At 23.5% G+C, this 20,165-nt stretch overlaps 3 protein-coding genes across 4 annotated transcripts; 1 reads left to right on the top strand and 2 right to left on the bottom strand.

Moving 5' to 3' along the window:
* Nucleotides 1-655: 655 nt before the first annotated feature.
* Nucleotides 656-5,361, bottom strand: LOC122850685. Its single transcript, XM_044149818.1, has 3 exons — nt 3,514-5,361; nt 2,384-2,459; nt 656-1,740 (listed from the first exon to the last, which is right to left on the bottom strand). The coding sequence occupies exons 1-3, from the start codon at nt 5,359-5,361 to the stop codon at nt 656-658; spliced, it is 3,009 nt and encodes a 1,002-aa protein (XP_044005753.1).
* A 1,231-nt stretch (nt 5,362-6,592) lies between these two features.
* On the top strand, nt 6,593-14,436 carry LOC122850070 (leucine-rich repeat serine/threonine-protein kinase 1). The gene is made up of 2 exons (XM_044149070.1): nt 6,593-6,625; nt 6,698-14,436. The coding sequence occupies exon 2, from the start codon at nt 6,710-6,712 to the stop codon at nt 14,342-14,344; it is 7,635 nt and encodes a 2,544-aa protein (XP_044005005.1). The 5' UTR covers nt 6,593-6,625; nt 6,698-6,709; the 3' UTR covers nt 14,345-14,436.
* Nucleotides 14,437-15,085: 649 nt separating this feature from the next.
* On the bottom strand, nt 15,086-17,429 carry LOC122850071 (acidic phospholipase A2 2). Of its 2 annotated transcripts, XM_044149072.1 has the most exons (5): nt 17,388-17,429; nt 16,249-16,462; nt 16,024-16,182; nt 15,495-15,604; nt 15,086-15,307 (listed from the first exon to the last, which is right to left on the bottom strand). In XM_044149072.1, the coding sequence occupies exons 1-5, from the start codon at nt 17,398-17,400 to the stop codon at nt 15,141-15,143; spliced, it is 663 nt and encodes a 220-aa protein (XP_044005007.1). In that variant the 5' UTR covers nt 17,401-17,429; the 3' UTR covers nt 15,086-15,140. The 2 variants fall into 2 exon arrangements, with proteins under 2 accessions (XP_044005007.1, XP_044005006.1); XM_044149071.1 differs by lacking the exon at nt 17,388-17,429 and having other exon boundaries at nt 16,249-16,505.
* Between the last annotated feature and the right edge of the window lie 2,736 nt (nt 17,430-20,165).

Genomic DNA, 20,165 nt, shown 5'->3' on the forward strand with positions numbered 1-20,165 from the left:
TGAGGTTGAATGATGACTATATAAATCATTAAAAATAGAAAAAAAAATTTATTTTTTTTTGTTATCAGCATTGTTTGTTTCGTGGCTATTTTAGTGGCGTCACTAATCTCAACAAAAGTTTTTTTTTTTTTATTTTTTTTTTAAGTGATAAATAAAATACTCGAAATTTAAAAATACATTGATTAGACAAAAATAAATACATTTAAAAATCGTTTATTAAACTTGTTATGAAAACGATAAAATATTTTTTTTTTATTTTTTAGTTAAATTATTTTTAAAAATTGGTATTATTCAAATAATTTTAGAGTTGATTAACCAATGCATCCAGTCATTATTTCTGGCTAAAATAAAATTCACATAAAATAATATTTAATTTTTTTTAAATGCACAAATAGTAAATTTATAATTAACATTGAGAAAAAATTTTATCATATACTTACTTTTGTTGATTTTAATTTATTAAAAGTTAGATAAATTAAATAAATTTTAATTTATTTTCAACATAATTTTTTCCCTTTACATAATTTATAAAAAATATCCATCAATTAATTTGGCAAATAAAAAATTACTAATTAAATAAATAATGGGAATAAATAAATTTACAGTAAAATATTAAAAAAAAAAACAAATTTATTAATTAAATGATTTTTTTGAATTACAGTTTAAGTGGATATTGATGACCAAATAATGTATAATTAGCCCAAGTGTGTAATCTAATTGATTCAATATCATGTTTATGAATATAATTATATTCGATATTAAGTACAGTCAATTGTAGTTTTGTAAATGCTCCACGTTCTACTTTTGTAATATTATTGTGTTGAAAATAAACATATCTCAGATAGTCATGTTGTGTTAAACTATCTGCTGGAATTGTTGTCAAGCTATTATTGCTAAAATCAATTGAAAAAAGTTCTTTTGCGCTATCAAATAAAGCAGGCTCAATACGAATCAATTTATTTGAACTGAAATTGAGCTGCCAAAGATTTTTATTGTCTGAAAATATATCAACTGATAGTGTCTTTAATTTATTGAAGCTCATATCAAGGTAACGAAGATTTATCAAACCCTTGAATGGATCGTCAAGATTCATCAAATTATTTGAGGACATATTTATTTTTGTAAGATCATTTAGACCATGAAAAATATTATTTGGCAAGCTTTCTATATGATTCTTACTAATGTCAAGTTCTGTGAGCCTCTTTGAATTACTGAATGTATCATCTTGAAGATTTTCCAGTTCATTTGATGCTAATGATAATTTTTCAAGACTTTCTAGACCACTGAGTATATCACTTGATAAAATGTCTATATTATTTTCATCCAGTAATAATGTTTCAAGATTTTTCAAATCTCCAAATGCATTAATATCAAACATTTGTAAATCATTTTTTGATAAATTCAATGTTTTAAGAGACTCAAGTCCATAAAATGTATTTTTAAGTAAAAATGCTAAATTATTATCTGACAAATCTAGCCACGTGAGGTTTAATAATTTATTAAAAACACCAGGTGTTATGTAATCCAAATTATTTTCTTGTATATAGAGTTCTTTTATCTTATCAAATCCATCAAATATATTTTCTGGCAAAAACTCTTGAGCTTTATTGGAAATATTGAGCTTATAATTTTCGTCAATTGAATCAGTTTCAAGTAAATCACAAATGTTTTCATCGTAATAAATTGTTGACTCCGGATCACAAAAAAAACTGTACTGGTGTCTTTTGTAATCGTTATTTTCTAAAACAATAATTTAAACAATTTTATATTATTATTAATTTTATTTTTTGTACAGGTTTATTGTTATTAAAAAGGGTTATCATATGCCAAATTTTATCAGACTAATTGTGTGCTAATAAAAGCAAAATTCATACCCAATAATAATAATATAAAAATAGTTTACTACAAAATTTAAAATTACAATAATTTGTTATTATTATTGAGGTAAAAATTTTACTTTTATCAGTAAAAATTACGTCTCATTTGTCCCCTGAAGATAGAAAAAAAATTATTCAAAAATATTAATTTTTAAAGGCACTATGCAATTGTCAATAAAAAATATTTATTAACAATTACATGGTGCGTTTAAAAATACTAAAAAAAAAGATAAACTTTCACTCAAAAATACGAGAATAAATTAAATCCAATTTAAAAATTTATAAATAATAAAATTAATAATAATTTCTTTACTATTTTTTAAATAAATAAATTTAAATTTAATTTTGTTTCAAGCTTGTTTTTTTTTTTTTACTCTAATTAAACTTATTTAATTAATTTCGAGGGGGGAGAGGAGTTGAGGTCCTAGAAAAAATGTCTTGATTTGGGACAATATGATAACCCTATTAATAAATATAAATTAATAAAATTAAAATTGTAGACTTACCATCAGGTACTGGATTTTTCCAATGACTGGGGATAGTCTGAGGTTCACCATTGACAGATATTTCTGCAGCACCACTCTGTCGCATAAATTATTAATTTATTAGAAAAAAACAACTTTGTAAATCGTGTACAGAAAATTTAATTAAATAAATTATTTTTTTTTTTTTGTAAATTAAATTATTTTTTCATCTAAAAAATTATATTTTTTAAACTGATTTTAAACTAATTAATTTATAATTCTTGAAAAATATTTATCATTGTTTAAACAATAAATACTTTTAAAATTTGTGACACGATGCCACATGCATTTGCATATGCACTAATAAACGTAACTTAATTTTACGAATTAAATAAATATTTTAGTTTTATAAATTATTGACGTTTTTATTTTTTTTGTACTTACATAAATAATAATGCAATTTGTTATAATAAATATCAATAAAAAGTTCACGGAGTTAGCCATTTTTTATAGAGTGTTTTAGACAGTTTAACAGTCCAATGTGAAATGCCAGGAAAATGGAAATTGCAGGAAATGCAGCTTAGATGTATATTGTATTCCAGTTTTCCAATAATTATAATATAAAAAATAAGGGGTGGAATCTGAGATGAAACCAGATGAAACTGTAAATGCAGCATCTGTTTAGTGACTTTTATTTTTTTTTCCTCAAGTTTTGCAAACCAACTATGCAAGTCATTTATTGGATCCAATTGGATCTTTTGAAAAAACTAGAAAACGAACAGGTAAAAAATTTTAAAACTGCATTTTGAAATCAATTTTTATATGAATAAAAATATAGAAAAAATAAAAATAAAAACAATATTTATATTCAATAAATTATTTAAACAGAAATTTATTAATTTATTTCAATTACTGAAAAATAGTTAAAATTAAAAATTATGTTTTTATATTGTAAGGTAATAAAAAAAAATTTTTAACAAATTATATATAATAAACTTTTAATTTTATTAGTAATTATTAAATAAATAAATAATTATGAAAACAATGAGATAAATATTTATATATTTTTATGATAATACAAAAATTATATAGAAAAATTATTAATTATTTAAACAAGAAATATTTAAACTAGAAATATTTCTAGTCTTCTTGCATTCAAATAACAATTGTTGTCGTTTAATATTTAAAAAACATGCTCCATTTGCAGCATTTTTTTCACCACCAAAAACAACACAAAGTAATCCATTATCAGCAATATGATTCCATAATTTTGATACCCACTTGTCAACATTTTTACATGTTTTTTTAATACTGTCATCATTAGTTTGTTGACTATCTAGTTTAACATGGCAAAATGTCAATGCATGTTTCATTGATATTTCACAGGCTCTTTTTATTGATTGTTTATTTGAGTCTGTTAATACCAATCTGACTGGATCAGTTTTATCAAAATTAGCATCATCCATAACATTGAGTTTTGTATTTTTTAAATACATTGAATATTCATTCATAACTTGTTTATTGCCAATAATTGATGATGACATATCTTTGACCTTGGTCAAATGATTAAATATTGATACACCATATTTTTCTTGATTATTTATTCTGATATTATTTTGATGGTTTTTTCTAATATTATCTAATGTTTCTTGTAATTGTAGATAGCCCATCATAACAGCATCACCATAATAAATATTATTTTGTAATTTAAGTTTAGCTAATTTCATTGATGCTTGTGAATCTTCAATGGAGCAATGACCACTGCGGCTATCTTGTATAGTTTCACATAAAAATACACGTGATAATAATTGAAGTTTTGATTTACGATAACGATCACCAGTTAAATTAAATATAACTGATGTATCAATGACATATGGATGCATCATTTTCAATGTATGAAGATCAGCATTTAAACTTTGTCCAACGAGAATTGCATCAGCTGGTAATATTTTACGTAATTCATTTTGTACATCTGACAATTTTGTTGTTACATTTTTAAGCATATTTGGTGTAATTCCACTGTATCTTGTTAAATAATCAATAATTTCATTATCAGGTTTAACAAATGACTCATAAAAAAGATCCAAATTTTCATCAACAATTGATATTCTTGTTAATTCAAGTATGCCCAATGTTGTTCTACACATTTCACAATCCAAGCCAAACATTGGTGAATTTGGTGTTGCTTCAAGATACTCATCTTTGGTTAATACATAATCTTTATATTTTTCAGCAAGACCACCTTGTAATGGCAATGGATAATCGTGATCAACAAGTTGCATTGGTGAAAGTAGCAATTGTGTTCTTGGAAATTTATCATTTTTTGGTAATTCAGATAGAATATTTCTATCAATAAGTTTACCATCTTGAGCTGTTTGTGGTCTCATTGGAAATACAATTTTTAATAATTTAACCAAGTCACCAGTACTTTGCATAGCTGCTTCCAATGAGCCAAATTTTTTAATTAATTTATTTTTTTCTGTTCCAGTCAATGGTACAGCAGCTAAATCTTCAACAATTGAACCACCATATGTTGCTGGTGTTACAATTTCCATACGATGTTCCAAATTTTTATTGACATTTGTAAATACTGTTTCGTTATTATTAAAGTGTAACAATGATAAACCTTCAACTACCAAAACAACAGTATGACTAACCTTGTTGAATTTTTCAAGACAACACCAACGTTCTGGTGAGTATGGTGAATGTTGACCCAACAATGAATATATCAACAAATGTTGTATGTCATTTAAAAATATTGGTATTCTTGATTTAGCATCAATACACAAACTGGCATTATCACCAACAGCTTTTAAACTTAATATTGGTGTAGATGATAATATTTTTTTTCTTTCATGTAATTGTTTTTTTAATTGATAATACTCTTTACTAGATAAACGTGGTTTTTTTCCTTGATTCATTATTGGATTATTCATTTCTTGATGATATTCTATATCATTGAGACATTTTTTTCTTGAACTCAATAGTGATGAAACTTCAATATTATTTTCATTACTCATTGTCTGTAAATAAACATGAATTATTAATATTATTACTATTATTTTGTATATATATTTTTTTATATTTATATTTATACTTTAATCAAAATTTTACCATTGCACTTTTTGTTATTTATAGGTTCTTATTGATAATATAAACAAAAATAAAATCATCAAAATAAACTGATCAGAACTTTTATATAAATAAAAACCACATGGACCACACCAGACCACACGTTACTACAGGTCACAACAGGTTGTACTAGGTCATCAACTAAATTTATCAATCAAGTAACAATCTGTATTACCAATCAAACATGGAGTTGTCATTCAAAATTTTCCCTCTCAAAAATTATATAAATACACCCATGTACGAAGAAGAAAAAAAAATACAATATAACTCTTTTTTTTTTTTTTATTTAAATCTTAATTAAATAATAATTAATAAATTTCATTATTGTTTTGATTGACTATATAAATTTTCTAAACTTTTTGAAAAACATAATTATTATTTTTTAAATATTCTATTACTACTTGTTATAAAAAAAAAAAAAAAAAATGATAATTGATACTTCTGAGAAAATTTATAGTAAGCAACTGGTTTTTATATACCCCATTGACCAATAAAATAGTGGTCAATAGTTTTAATGATCAAGTAACTCATATTACAACAAGTAATAAAAAAAATATAAAAAAAAAAAAAACTTTCAAACGAGCAATTAAATATTTATTTATCTTTTTAGAAAACATAAAATTGAATTTTTTATAACAGATTACATAATAAAATTACAAAATTAATTTTCAACAATTGATCTATTTATGTGTATTTATATGTGTCACTCTTTTGTGTACGACGAAATAAAAATTCAAATTATTTTCGAGTCGATAAAACGAATTTCTATGTGCTCAAATTAATCCAAAATGGAGTCAATTGACTTATCACAAAAAAAAAATAAATAAATAACTGGAATTAAATTAACAATACTATGTTTAATAACAAGTGCTTTAATAATATTTGTTTTTAAATTAATTATAAAAATTAATTAATATCTATCAATCATTTTAAATGAGTAAGTTAAATAATTAATTATTTTTTAAATATCAATTAAAGGTGTGTTTATTTTTTAAGCTGAATGACAGGTACTGTCAATAATTTTATCATATCAAAATACATAGCTAATTATTAATTTATGTTTTTTTTTTTGTTAAAGGTAAATAGTAATTAATTGTTGCTAATTATAACAATGAAAAAATTAAATTTCCATAATTAATTAAACATTAAAACGTGAGTATATAAAATATAATTAATCAAATTAAATATAAAATAATAAAACTAATTTTTTAATTTATAATTTAGTATCAATAAATCATGGAAGATTATACACCAGTTGATGAGGATTTTCCTGGTCGTTTATTACATCAAGCAGCATTATGGGATAATGCTGAACTCTTGGAGGATCTTTTACATGGTGATCATTTACAGTATATCAACAATCAAGATTCATGGGGTCGTACACCACTTCATGCAGCAGCAATGACTGAAAAATCAAGATGTCTAGGTGTATTATTATCACATGGTGCTAATCCAAATATACCATGTGGTCCAAGAGGACAAGGACGTACACCATTGCATGTTTCAACTGAACATAATCACAGTGAAAATATAAAGCAATTATTAGATCATAATGTTGATATACAAAAACGTGATAATAATAATCAAACAGCACTTGATATTGCAGTGATAAAAAATGATAATGATTGTATTAAGTTATTAAATAATGCTATTGAAAAATATGAGATAACAAAATTATCATGTCATAATGCATTGAGAACAGCGTGTTTACAAGGTGATGGATTATTGATGAAAAATATAATACAAAGTATTAATAATAATATTGATATTATAATAAATATGTCACCAGATGGAAGTAATACATTATTATTTATAGCAAGTGAAATGGGAAATAAATATATTGTACAATTATTGCTAGATAATGGTGCTGATTGTCGTTGTCATAGTGTTACAAAATATTCACCATTATATATTGCTTGTTGTAATGGTAAACATGATATTATTGATATACTACTACGTAATAATCCAGAACAAATAAAATTAACAAGTGTTGAAAAATGGCTACCAATACATGGTGCTGTTATAAATGGTCATTTGACAATTGTTGATATGTTACTCAGGTATGATTATCCACAATATTTATATGATAAATATAATGACACTAGTGGTGAGTATGAATATGAAATGGCATTTGATATTAATTTACAAGATGTCAGTGGACATAATGTACTTTATATTGCAAGTATGATTGGTAATAATAAAATTGTTGATTATTTGTTGTCATATAAAGTTAAAGCACGTAAAATAAATGATGATGATGATACAATAAATCCAACGACAAGTCAACAGCAACAACAACCAGCGCCAATAACAAAAAGACGTATATCAAGTGGTATACAAAGATTAATGTCAAGTTTAAATTTTCGTTGTAAAAATACAGATAATCAAAAAGATGATAATATGATTTGTCCATTATTAATTGATATTTATTGTAATAATAATAGTGAAACAGCATTACATGCTGCTGTTAGAGGACAACATACTGATATTGTTATTTCATTAATAAAAGCTGGTGCAAATCCAAATTTACCAATAAATAATACAAATTTATTAACAATTGCATGTGAATATAGTAATTATAAAATTGTTGATGTATTATTAAATAATGGTGCTATTGATAATGATTGTAATGCATTAAAAATATCAGCTAAAAAATGTGATGAAATATTAACAGCAAAACTATTATCAATAAAATCAAATCCAGATTCTGAATATAAAATTAATAAAAAATCAATGAATGATAATACACAACAATCACATTTTTCAGCATTATCAAATTTTGGTAATGTAACATATCCATCATTATTTCCAAATACACCAACAATGATTAATTGGCATAATCAAAAATGTCATTTATCACAAATACGTGTTAAATGGCTTATTGATGCTGTTTTAAATATTAATAAAAAATTATCATATAAAAATAATGATTTAGCTTTATATGCTATAACAAGAATTGATATATCATTAAATTCAATAACAACAGTACCATCAATAATTTTTTATTTACAAAGTTTACGTTATTTAAATATGGCACAAAATAAAATTGATAATTTAAATGCTGATAATAAAAATATAAAAGATAAATTAGCACCAGTATTAGAAGAATTTTATTTACAAGATAATCGTCTTGAAAAATTACCAGAATTTATAATGAATATGCCATCTCTTGAAATACTTGATGTATCAAATAATAAATTACAATGTTTACCAGATAATTTATGGAGATCACCAAAATTAAAAGAATTAAATGCATCATTTAATTTATTACGTGATTTACCAAGTTTATCATCACAAAATATTGTATTTATAAAACAACAATCACAACAAAATGATGATAATTTAACAACAATTAATAATATTAAACATGATGATTCAATTGAATTTAATTCATTTACAAAATTAACAAATTCAGAAATAATACAACTTGATAGACCACATGTATGGACAAAAACAATACGTGTTAGTGAAAAAATAATTGATGATATTGAACCAGGTGTTAATTCATTATTATCATCATTAAATTTAGCTCATAATTTATTTACATCAATACCAGTTGCATTACCATGTTTAGCTGTTAGTTTATTACGTTTAAATATGTCATATAATTCATTAAGATCAATGGGTCATATAACATCATATCCATCATCATTAAAACAATTGGATTTATCAAATAATCAAATATCATGTTGGCCAAGTTTACCACAAGTTGATTGTAATGCTGATAAAATGGAACAAGCAACAACAGCATGTTATTCTCCATCAACAAATATACAAAGTCCAATGATACCATCATCATCATCATCAGTAGCAGTATCAGCATCAGCAGCATCATCATCATCATCCTCATCAAATCGTCAAACAGCAACATCACTACGTGATATTGTATTAATGTCTGTATGCACACATAGACGTCATTTACGTCTTGAAAATTTACGTACACTTGTACTTGCTAATAATTTATTAACAAGAATACAGCTAACATCAATTGATGATGGTGAAATGATAAATATTGATGATGATACAACAATACATGATAAAGATAATAAAACAAATACAAATAATGAATCAAAATATAATTTATTATTTCCAAATGTTAGCATGTTGGATATATCAAATAACAATTTAAAAGACATACCATTAAATATAAATGAATTAACAAATTTATCAGTATTAAATATAAGTGGTAATAATGATATAACTGAGTTACCACCACAAATGGGTTTATTATCAAGATTATGGAATTTAAATATACAAGGTTGTCGTTTACAAGAACCACTTAAAACAATGATTGAATCTAAAAAATATAAAACAATGGATGTTATTGGTTATTTAAAATCAATTTTAGAAGATGCTAAACCATATGCAAGAATGAAATTAATGATTGTTGGTATACAGGGTATTGGAAAAACAAGTTTACTTGAACAGTTACGTCAAGAGGGTGATGTACCAAGTAAAAAAAAATCAACAGAACATTGGGCAAAACGTATGGGTAATAAAAATATAAATAATAAAACATCACGTGGTACAACAATATCAACAGTTGGTGTTGATATTGGTGATTGGTTATATGAAAAAAAAATACGTGGACAATCATCACATGGTTGTGTTTATTTTCGTACATGGGATTTTGGTGGACAAAAAGAATATTATGCAACACATCAATATTTTTTATCAAAAAGAAGTTTATATATTGTTGTATGGAAAATAATTGATGGTTTTAAAGGTGTTAATGAAATATTTCAATGGCTTATTAATATACAAAGTCGTGCACCAAATTCACCAGTTATTATTGTTGGTACACATTATGATATATCAAATGAACAATCAGAAATATTACAACAATATATTAGAGATAAATTTATAAATATTGTTGATGCTGAAAAACGTGGTTTACCAAAAGTCATGGAAACAATTGAAGTATCATGTAAAACACGTCATAATATTAAAATGTTATGTAATTTAATATATGATATTGTATTTAATTTACGTTCACCAGGTAGTAAAGAATTATTATTAGAACAACGTGTACCAGCAAGTTATTTAGCACTTGAAGATATTGTAATACAACTTGCTATTGATAAAAAATTAGCTGGTTTTGATCCAGTATTACGTGCTGAACAATATTATACATGTGTTAATAATGAATTAAAAAAAATTAATCGTTCATTTAGAGATCCAGCTGAATTACATCAAGCAACATTATTTCTTCATGAAAATGGTATAATATTACATTATGATGATGCAACACTTAAAGATTTATATTTTTTAGATCCACAATGGCTTTGTGATATGTTGGCACATGTTGTAACAATAAGAGAAATTAATCCATTTGCAAGATCTGGTATTATGAAGTTGGATGACATACAACATGTATTTAAATCATCAACAATATCAACACTAGATACACAAGGTTATATTGTTAGTTTATTAAATAAATTTGAAGTTGCATTAACATGGGATTATCGTACATTATTAATACCATCATTATTACCAACTGAAGAAGATTTAATACGTAATAATCAATATATTAAAATTCCATTAAAATCACGTAGTTGGCATGTTAGAAGTAAAAAAATTACATCACCAATAACTATTAATTTTAATAATGATAATGTTAATGCTAATGCTAATGCTAATACAACAACAACAACAACGACAAAATTAAATCAACAACAATGCTCATTAACATCAAGACCACAATCGGATTGTTCAATAACACGTTTACTTATTATGTCATATTTTCCAAGTGGTTTTTGGTCACGTTTAATAACAAGAATACTTGCTGATGATGCTATTGTTGATATTGTCATGTCATTTATAACACCATTTAAAGATTTTGTTGATGATAATATATTTGCAAGTATATTAGATATTAATGCTGAATGGATTGTATGGCAAACTGGTCTTGAATTAAAATATGCTGGTATAACATTATTACGTATTAAAGAAGTTAATTGTAAAATAAAAAATTCACCATATGATTATCGTCAATTAAAATTTAAATTAAAACAAGATGGTATATGGTGTTTAGTTGATTTAAAAAATTCAGCAATACTTGAAATATGGTTTCCAGTTGATACATTAGTTATAAAACAACCAATATTATCAAATACATGTGGTAAAAATACTAAAGATAAAGATAAAGATCAAGATCAAGATGAAGATGATGAAGAAGATGATGAAGATGATGATGAACCAATGGGTTATCAAGCAATTGTTGTTGAACCAAAACCAGAAAGTATGCCACAATTACTTGCATTAATTGTTGATCATATTGATATATTATTAGAAGATTGGTATCCAACATTGGGCACTAGATTTGTACATACATCTGAAGGTAAATTATTAGTTACAAGATTAATACCATGTCCAAGATGTTTATTAAATATGATTAATAATAATGATGAAGAAAAAAATTCATATACATTAACAAATGATTATGATGATGATGATAATAATAGTACTAATAAAATTGATGATATACAAAAAATATATTTAAAAAATAATGAAAGAAAAAGTCAAGATAGTTATAAATCAGATGTTGATTCTGGTGTTGGTTATGATTCATCAACATCAAGTAGAATGCCATCATTAGAAGGACATCCAGATGTTAATTATCATCAAAAATTAATTGATGATACAATTGTATATTCATGGATGGTTGAAGAATGTATATTATCAGCCTACAGTAATAAAACAATAACATGTCCAAAACATATGGATATACCATTATCACATATTGCACCAGATATAATATTTATGGATTTAGGAATAAAAAATTTAATAAAAACAGATGATATTAAACGTGGCAAGATGCTTGGACGTGGTGCATTTGGTTTTGTATTTAAAGGTGTATGTAAACAACCATTAACAAATAATAAAATAAATGTTGCTATGAAAATGTTACAACCAGTACCACCAGGACCAAATTCAAAACAATCAGCAATATTAGCATATAAAGCAGCACAAAGTAAATGGGATCGTGATCCATTACAATATGCATGTAAAGCATATTGTACAGCAAGACAAGAATTAAATATATTATTAACATTACGTCATACAAATATTGTACCACTTATTGGTATTGTCATAAGTCCATTAGCACTTGTACTTGATTTAGCACCAGAGGGTGCATTAGATACTGTATTAAAAAATTATCGTAGATCAGGCACAAAGTTAGATTCATTTACATTACAATCAATAATATTACAAGTTGCTAAAGCTGTTGAATATTTACATCAACAACATGTTATTTATCGTGATCTTAAATCTGAAAATGTATTAGTATGGAGTATACCACAACCATTTCAAACAAAAATTAATATAAATAATAATTATGATGATAATAATAATAATTTACATGTTGTACATGTTAAAGTTGCTGATTATGGTATATCACGTTTAACATTACCATCTGGTGCAAAAGGTTTTGGTGGTACTGAAGGTTTTATGGCACCAGAAATTATTAAATATAATGGTGAAGAAGAATATACTGAAAAAGTTGATTCATTTTCATTTGGTATGTTTATTTATGAATTAATAACACTTAGACAACCATTTGAAGGACATGAAGCTGTTAAAGAATGTATACTAGATGGTGGTAGACCACCATTAACATATCGTGAAACTCAATATCCATGTTATATTCTAGATTTAATGGTTATATGCTGGTCACAAAATCCAAAAAATCGTCCAAATGCAAGTCAAATTGTATCAATAGCATCAGCACCAGAATTTATACATTTAATTGATGTTACATTATTAAATGAACGTACACATGTTACAGCAATAACAACAACAACAAAAATATTTGATGATAATAATTATGGTAATGAAATATGGCTTGGACATAATAATGGTGAAATTGATATGTTACTATCAAATGACAAAGGTTGGCTACAACATGTTAATATCGAAACACCAATAATACCATATGCAATGTGTGGTGTTGATGGTTATATATGGATTGGTGATAATACCGGACAAATACATATTTATTTAGGAACAAATTTTGCATGTGTTGGTAATTTTAATTTAGAAAATGATTATAATTCAGAATCAAAAGTCATTGGTTTATTATACATTGAACAAATTAAACAATTTGTTGTTGCATTACATTCTGGTAAAATATATTTATTAACAAATAATTTTACAAATATACGTAAAACAATTATAAATACAAATATTATTGATAATAATATTAAAACATATTCAATAACATCAATTTATCGTAAACGTAAAATTATTGAATTATGGACTGGTCAAAGTTTCGGCAAAATTAAAATATATATTATTAAAGATAATGGTCAATTAATTGATACATGTGAGCTATATCATATTGATAAAAATCATGTAAATTGTAAAAATTTATTTGCAACATATTTATTATCATCTGATAATTCAGTATTATCATATACTTATCCTGGTTGTATTGTTTATCAATGGGATATTGATACAAGATTAATTATAAATAAATTAGACATGTCGAAGCTGGTACCATGCTCGGAAAGTTTAAAATCAATATCAATTGAAGAAAATTTAACGAGTGAAAGATGCCAAGTAACATCATTAGAAACATGCAGTAATCAATTGTACATTGGTACAACATGGGGTTGTATTGCTGTTGCTGAATGTGATTCATTGAGGCCAATAACTGTGTTTAGACCATTTGAGGGTAAAGTATCACAAATCATTGCATTTAAATCAATTGATAAAAAACAATTGTCACTTGTTACTGTTGGACAAGGATACAGAAGTTTAATATCAAGGTACACTGATTATCCACTTGATTGTTTATTTGCTGATGATGATCTTAGACACAATATGTACACTTTGATTTGGCGATCAGAACATTGGTCTGCTGCATAAATTAGACTAAATAATAATTCTTAATACGTCCAAATATAAAATAGTTTAATACAGTTGACAGCCAAACAAAATATTTAGAGTTAATATTTATAAATTAGCTTTTTGAAAAAAAATAAAATAAAACCTCAATGTTATTATTATTTTTTATTTAAATATTTATGGGTAATGTGGAGTAAAAATTTATATAAAATAACTTTTACCGTTAATTATTCATAATTATAATGAGGCACTTTAATTAAATTTATTGATGATTTTTTTTTTTTTTTTTTTAATGTCAAGTCAGGATTTATATTTATTTACTAATTAAATATAAGAGATTAATAGATTTTGTATTTTTTTGTCTTTATTTCGAAATTTTTAAATTTTATCTTCCATTTAATTATAATTATGGCATTGATAATTTGCGTCCTAGAAATAATATTATATGCAAAAATTATTTATAATATGTGATATAGAAATTTTGTTTTTTTTTTTTTTTTTTTAATTTAAAAAATTGTATTTCGTTGATGTTATTTTATTTATTTATTTTATTTATTTGTGTGTGTATTTATTGTTTTAGATATTAATAAAAAATTTTGAGCTTTTATAAAAATGTTATATTTTGTAATTTTTAAATTGACAATATTAACATTTTTTCCAACAACGTAATTGAATAATAAATTTATTAAAATAATTCGAAATATTTTGTTTAGTGTTATTTAAATTTCTTCATATTATTTATTAATTTTTGTTGATGAAAATACTGTTGACAATTGAATAATATTTTTATTTTATTGATAATTTTTAAAATGACAAATTAAAGCATCATAAATATATTTTGTATAAATCTAAATGGTGCTGATGTACAAACAGCTTTTGTCTGTGGACAAGGAAATCTACTGAGGCATTGTGATAGAGCACGATCACATTCACAAAGACGTTGTGAGCATGATCCAGACCCTCCCCAACTTCCATGACTTATTGCTATAATAAAAATAAAAAGTTAAAAATTATTATATATAAATATCACAACATTTCTCTCAAGCAAATAATAAATAAATTTTAAAAATGTTAAATGAAAGTTGCAATATTTAAAAATAATTTATTTAATTTTTTTAATAATTAAAAAGGATATTTTATAAATTTTATTATAATATTAATAATAAATTACCACAAATTGGTCGTGATCCTCGATAACATTTCCAATAGTAAGGAACAAAATATTCTATAAATGTTGGGCATCCAGTTGCATCATAACAACGATCATGTATCCAACAGCATCTAAAAAAACATTAAATTAAAATACACATAATAATAAATATATTTAAACAAAAATATATAAATAATTTGTACGTGAAAGTACGATTCATCATTATTATATAATTTTTTTTTTTATCATAAAATATAATAACGATAGAAAATAATAGTATCATTGCAATTTTAAATACTAAAAAATTTTTTTTTTTCTTGTCTATTCATAAATAATTAAAAAACCATGACTAAAATTTATAAACAAATAAAAAACAATATTCTTTTATTGTTAAAATACATGAAATTAAAAAAAGGTAAAAAAAATTTCATCATTTTTTGTTGGAGAATAATTTGTGTTTACATTTTTTATGCATAAAAATTTTTCTTTGCTTTTTTATTATGTAATGACTGATGATAATTATTATTTAATTGTTGACTTAATTATCTACCTGTCAATTCCGTCGACTGGATAACCAGATCCTAAAAAACCACAAAAACAACCGTATCCTTTGAATGCAAGTGGATTACAGCCAGTTGCACATAAAACCATGTTGAATAAATGAACAACACTTCTTTTATTTCTTCTACTTGATCCACCAACTGACGATCTATAAAAATTTAAATTTAAAAATTATATTTAACGATATATTTATGTATAAATAAATTCATCTTACATGGTATTTGATGCACTCCAAATGTCGTTTGATTTAAATAATAAATAATTATTATTTTTAATTGAATTATTTAAATTATTTATTTCGGATAATTTTAATGTTACATTATTTATTTGATCGTTATTATTTGTTTTATTATTTTTTTCACTTTTCCAATTTTTTAGGAAACCTTGGGATTTTTTTAATGATCCTGACCCACTTGCAGGTGATACATCTGTGTATAGAAACAAAAAAAAAAAATTTTTTTTTTGCATTAATAAAAAAAGGAGAGTGTTAATTAATTAATTCTGTAAATTGTTTTTTTTTTTTTTATTATTTGTCTGATGTAGTTCATGATAGTATAATGAATAACATATTTTACTTTTTTCTTTGCAGCTTTTTATTTTATTTAGGTAAAAATATATTTCTAAAAATAATAAATATATAAATTTTGCTTTAAATTAGGCGCAGACATGGATGATTTTTTCCAACTTTCATTATTTTTAAACAATATGTTATTGTATATAAATATGAGCGATTGTTCACAACAATTGTTGCCTAATTTTTATGTCAAAAAAATTCATTCATGTAAAAAAGAAAATGCTTTTGTATATTATTTATATATTTTTATAATTTTTTTATCAGAAAAAATTAATTTAAACAATGAGATGACTTTTAAATATATTTATTTGAATTTTTGTATCAATTTTTTAAATATTTTTATATGAAAAATTTGAATTTTAAGAGCATTTTTGTGCTGTCTATTGATTGAGATAAAATTAATTATATAAAAATGAGTACGTAATTTTAATTTTACATTGTTTTTAGTTTATTATACAGTGTTGAGCACGTGTTTACGTATAAATATATGATTATAACATTCGGGGCGTGTAATGATGTTCATATAACTGTAAAAATGCGTCACGGTCAACATTATTAAAATTAGTCAAGATGAGATATTGTTAATTTATATTTCAATGTAAAAAAAAAATAAAATAAAATCAATTAAAAAAAAGTACACATTTCAAATAACCAGTTGAATTTACAATTCAATTTTCAATTTACCATAAAAAAAAACTACTACTCATCTAAAATCAAAATAAAAAATTAAAAACAATTTTAAAATATTTCAAAATAAATAATTAAAATAATTTACATACTTTTAAAGTACATTGTTGTTATTAAAAAAATAAAAATTATAAATAAAATAATAAATAAAAATAGAAAAATTTTTTTAACATTTTTAAAATTATTTTTTCCACGAGGAAATTTAAATTCACTTATACAACACATTTATAAATATTAATTTTTTTTTATTCACGTGTTTATAAATAATTCACTGAATATTTAAAAAATACATTTTTTTAAAAATTACTAATTAATACACTTTATTTATGAATTTCATCAAAAAAAAAAAAAAAACAAAAAACCCAGTAAATATTTTTTGTTAAATATTTTAATTTTTGTTCGATGACTTTTTGAATTTTTTAAATAACATTAAAGTATTTTTGTAGAAATAAAAATTGGATTAACAAGAAGATAAATAAATTTAAAAAAAAAAAAAATATAGTAAACACACAACCATCACTTGCAAGACATTGTGTAGAAATAACTAGTCTATGAAGAAGAATATAATAATCTTAAGAATCAGAGTTGCATATTGCCTCCCTCTCTTTTTTTTTTTTTGTTATTTTTTAACTTGAATATTTACAATTTTGCTATCCTTTCACACGTTTACTTGATATTTACTTATTTTTACTTTATTATTTCGTATATGGATGGTGTACAATGAATTACATTCTCATAATTACATGGACATTGTGTTTATTCATACAAAACCATCAAGCTATAATGTTGAATTGTTGACTTGTTTATTATTTTTTTATTGTTATTATTATTATTTATGTTTCATAGTAATTTTAATTAAAATTTTAGTCTAGTTTTTACTTTAGATAAAGCAATGTTTGTTGTTGTGTTTATATTGAGACACATACAGTAAATTGAGATGTTTTTTATTTTTTTATTTGGATTATCTTTATCTTGACTTTAGGCGAGTATGTGCAATTGTTTATTTAAATATTGTAAAAATTAAATGTATGCAATTTGCTTTTATTTTGTTAAATTATTTACTTGATAAATTGAGGTTTTTTATTTTTTAATATAGAAAGTATATTATGGTGCTTATTACGAGATAATTTTTTGATTTTAAATTATAAAATTGAAAAAAAAATAGAAATAATTAAAATTAAACTTTGAAATTTTTAGGATAATAATATTTAAGTATTGTTTAAATAATAGAAAAATAATTTCATGAAAATTTCATTTAGAAATATTTAAAAAAAAATATGACTTGCAGCAAATAAAACCGAATTTTGTCTGCAAGTCATGGGAAATATAAAACTGCAAATAAAAAATAAAAATAATCGAAATAAATTTTAATAAACTTTAAAGATAATTGGCGATTATATTTAAGTGTTGTTTAAATTAATAGAAATATCTATAAATATATGTTGTCAATAATAATTGTTACACTTATTTGAAAAAAAAAAAAAAAATAAGTGATCAATCTCACCGATGTATATCGTTGAAATTAGAAAGGAAAGAAAGTAAACCACACCGGTTGTCACGTCTTCCAGTAAAAGACATGCTGGACAATCATGAAATTTCACCAATCACACGGACCAGCAGACTCTTCCCAGACACCCAACATGTTAAAAAATTTTTTCCTCAAATTTACAATAAAAAAATTAATTATTAATTATCATAAACAATCCCCAATAAATTAAAATTACAATCAAGTCAATAATTTAATTTACAATTCAATTTTCAAGTAATAACTTTTTTTTTATTATTAATTTTTTTAAACAAATATATTTCATTTAATTAATTTTCTTTTTTAAATTTTTTATCTTCAACATTCTTGTACACTTGAATAAATTCTTTGATAAATATTTATCCAAGTACAAATAATTTAATTTAATTTATTAAACTTTCATTTTGATTTCATTTTAAAACAAAAAAATGTATTTATTTATTTCAAAGCTTTTCTATGTTTTCATTGAAAATTAATTAATTTATTTAAAGCAAAATATATTTTCAAGTTTCAATTTGATGCCAAAAGAAAACCGGGACAGTTGCACAAACTTGTCTCGTGACCTGTGTATTAAGAAAAGTAGTTAAACATGAAAAAAATTATTATTTTTTATTTATTTTTGAATGACTAGCTTGTATTCATATTACGGTAAATTCTGTCAGTAACTATAAGCTTGCAATTTGTTTACAAATAATTTTTTTTCGGTAAGTATTTTTAAAAACAAAAAAAAAAACAAATAAATTTCTTTATTTTATCATGCAGATGAAAGCCATCAATCAACAAAATTAAAAAATGTCAATTTCATTCACCCAATTTTTAAACGACACATATATCTTATGAAAATCATTGGAATTCCATGATACTTTTTAATATTTTCTCTTATAATATGTATAAAAAACATGTGAGTTTATAGTTGATCAAAAGAGTAGGGATTAAACCGATGGGCCTTACGAGGGGCCTCAAACAAGAGCCAAGAGAGGAGCAGCAGGTTACACCAGTAAATACTCGTCTCAAGTGTTCTCATTTTAAAAAATTTTCTCCTAAAAAAATCTTCATTATAATAATTAAAAAAACAACCATAAAATTCATAAAAATATATAAAATTAAATTAAATATAAAACATGTATTATTTTCATGAAAAATAAATTAAGCTTTTTTTTTTTCAACTAAAAAGTTGAATGAATGAATAAAAGAAAAATCTAAGAATAAAAATTGATGACTAAGTAAAAAAAAAATCTAAAAATCATCATGATCATCATGATCAGAGTAGGGTACAAGTTGAGAACCTTGATTAAACAAGACACCTACCTGCACCATTTTCCAGGTACCAATGAGGGTCCATCTA

Source organism: Aphidius gifuensis, linkage group LG2, assembly GCF_014905175.1.
Source record: "Aphidius gifuensis isolate YNYX2018 linkage group LG2, ASM1490517v1, whole genome shotgun sequence".
Lineage (NCBI taxonomy): Eukaryota > Metazoa > Arthropoda > Insecta > Hymenoptera > Braconidae > Aphidius > Aphidius gifuensis.

Excerpts from the sequence above, each read along its gene's own strand:
- LOC122850685 (XM_044149818.1), bottom strand. The coding sequence starts at position 5,361 with ATGAGTAATGAAAATAATATTGAAGTTTCATCACTATTGAGTTCAAGA. Across the intron at positions 2,460-3,513 it reads GTTTTTTAAATATTAAACGA|AGTGGTGCTGCAGAAATATC; the intron begins CAACAATTGTTA and ends TTTATGCGACAG. Across the intron at positions 1,741-2,383 it reads GAAAAATCCAGTACCTGATG|AAAATAACGATTACAAAAGA; the intron begins GTAAGTCTACAA and ends TTATTGTTTTAG.
- LOC122850070 (XM_044149070.1), top strand. The coding sequence starts at position 6,710 with ATGGAAGATTATACACCAGTTGATGAGGATTTTCCTGGTCGTTTATTA.
- LOC122850071 (XM_044149071.1), bottom strand. The coding sequence starts at position 16,502 with ATGCAAAAAAAAAATTTTTTTTTTTTGTTTCTATACACAGATGTATCA. Across the intron at positions 15,605-16,023 it reads CCAGTCGACGGAATTGACAG|ATGCTGTTGGATACATGATC; the intron begins GTAGATAATTAA and ends ATGTTTTTTTAG. Across the intron at positions 15,308-15,494 it reads AGGATCACGACCAATTTGTG|CAATAAGTCATGGAAGTTGG; the intron begins GTAATTTATTAT and ends TTTTTATTATAG.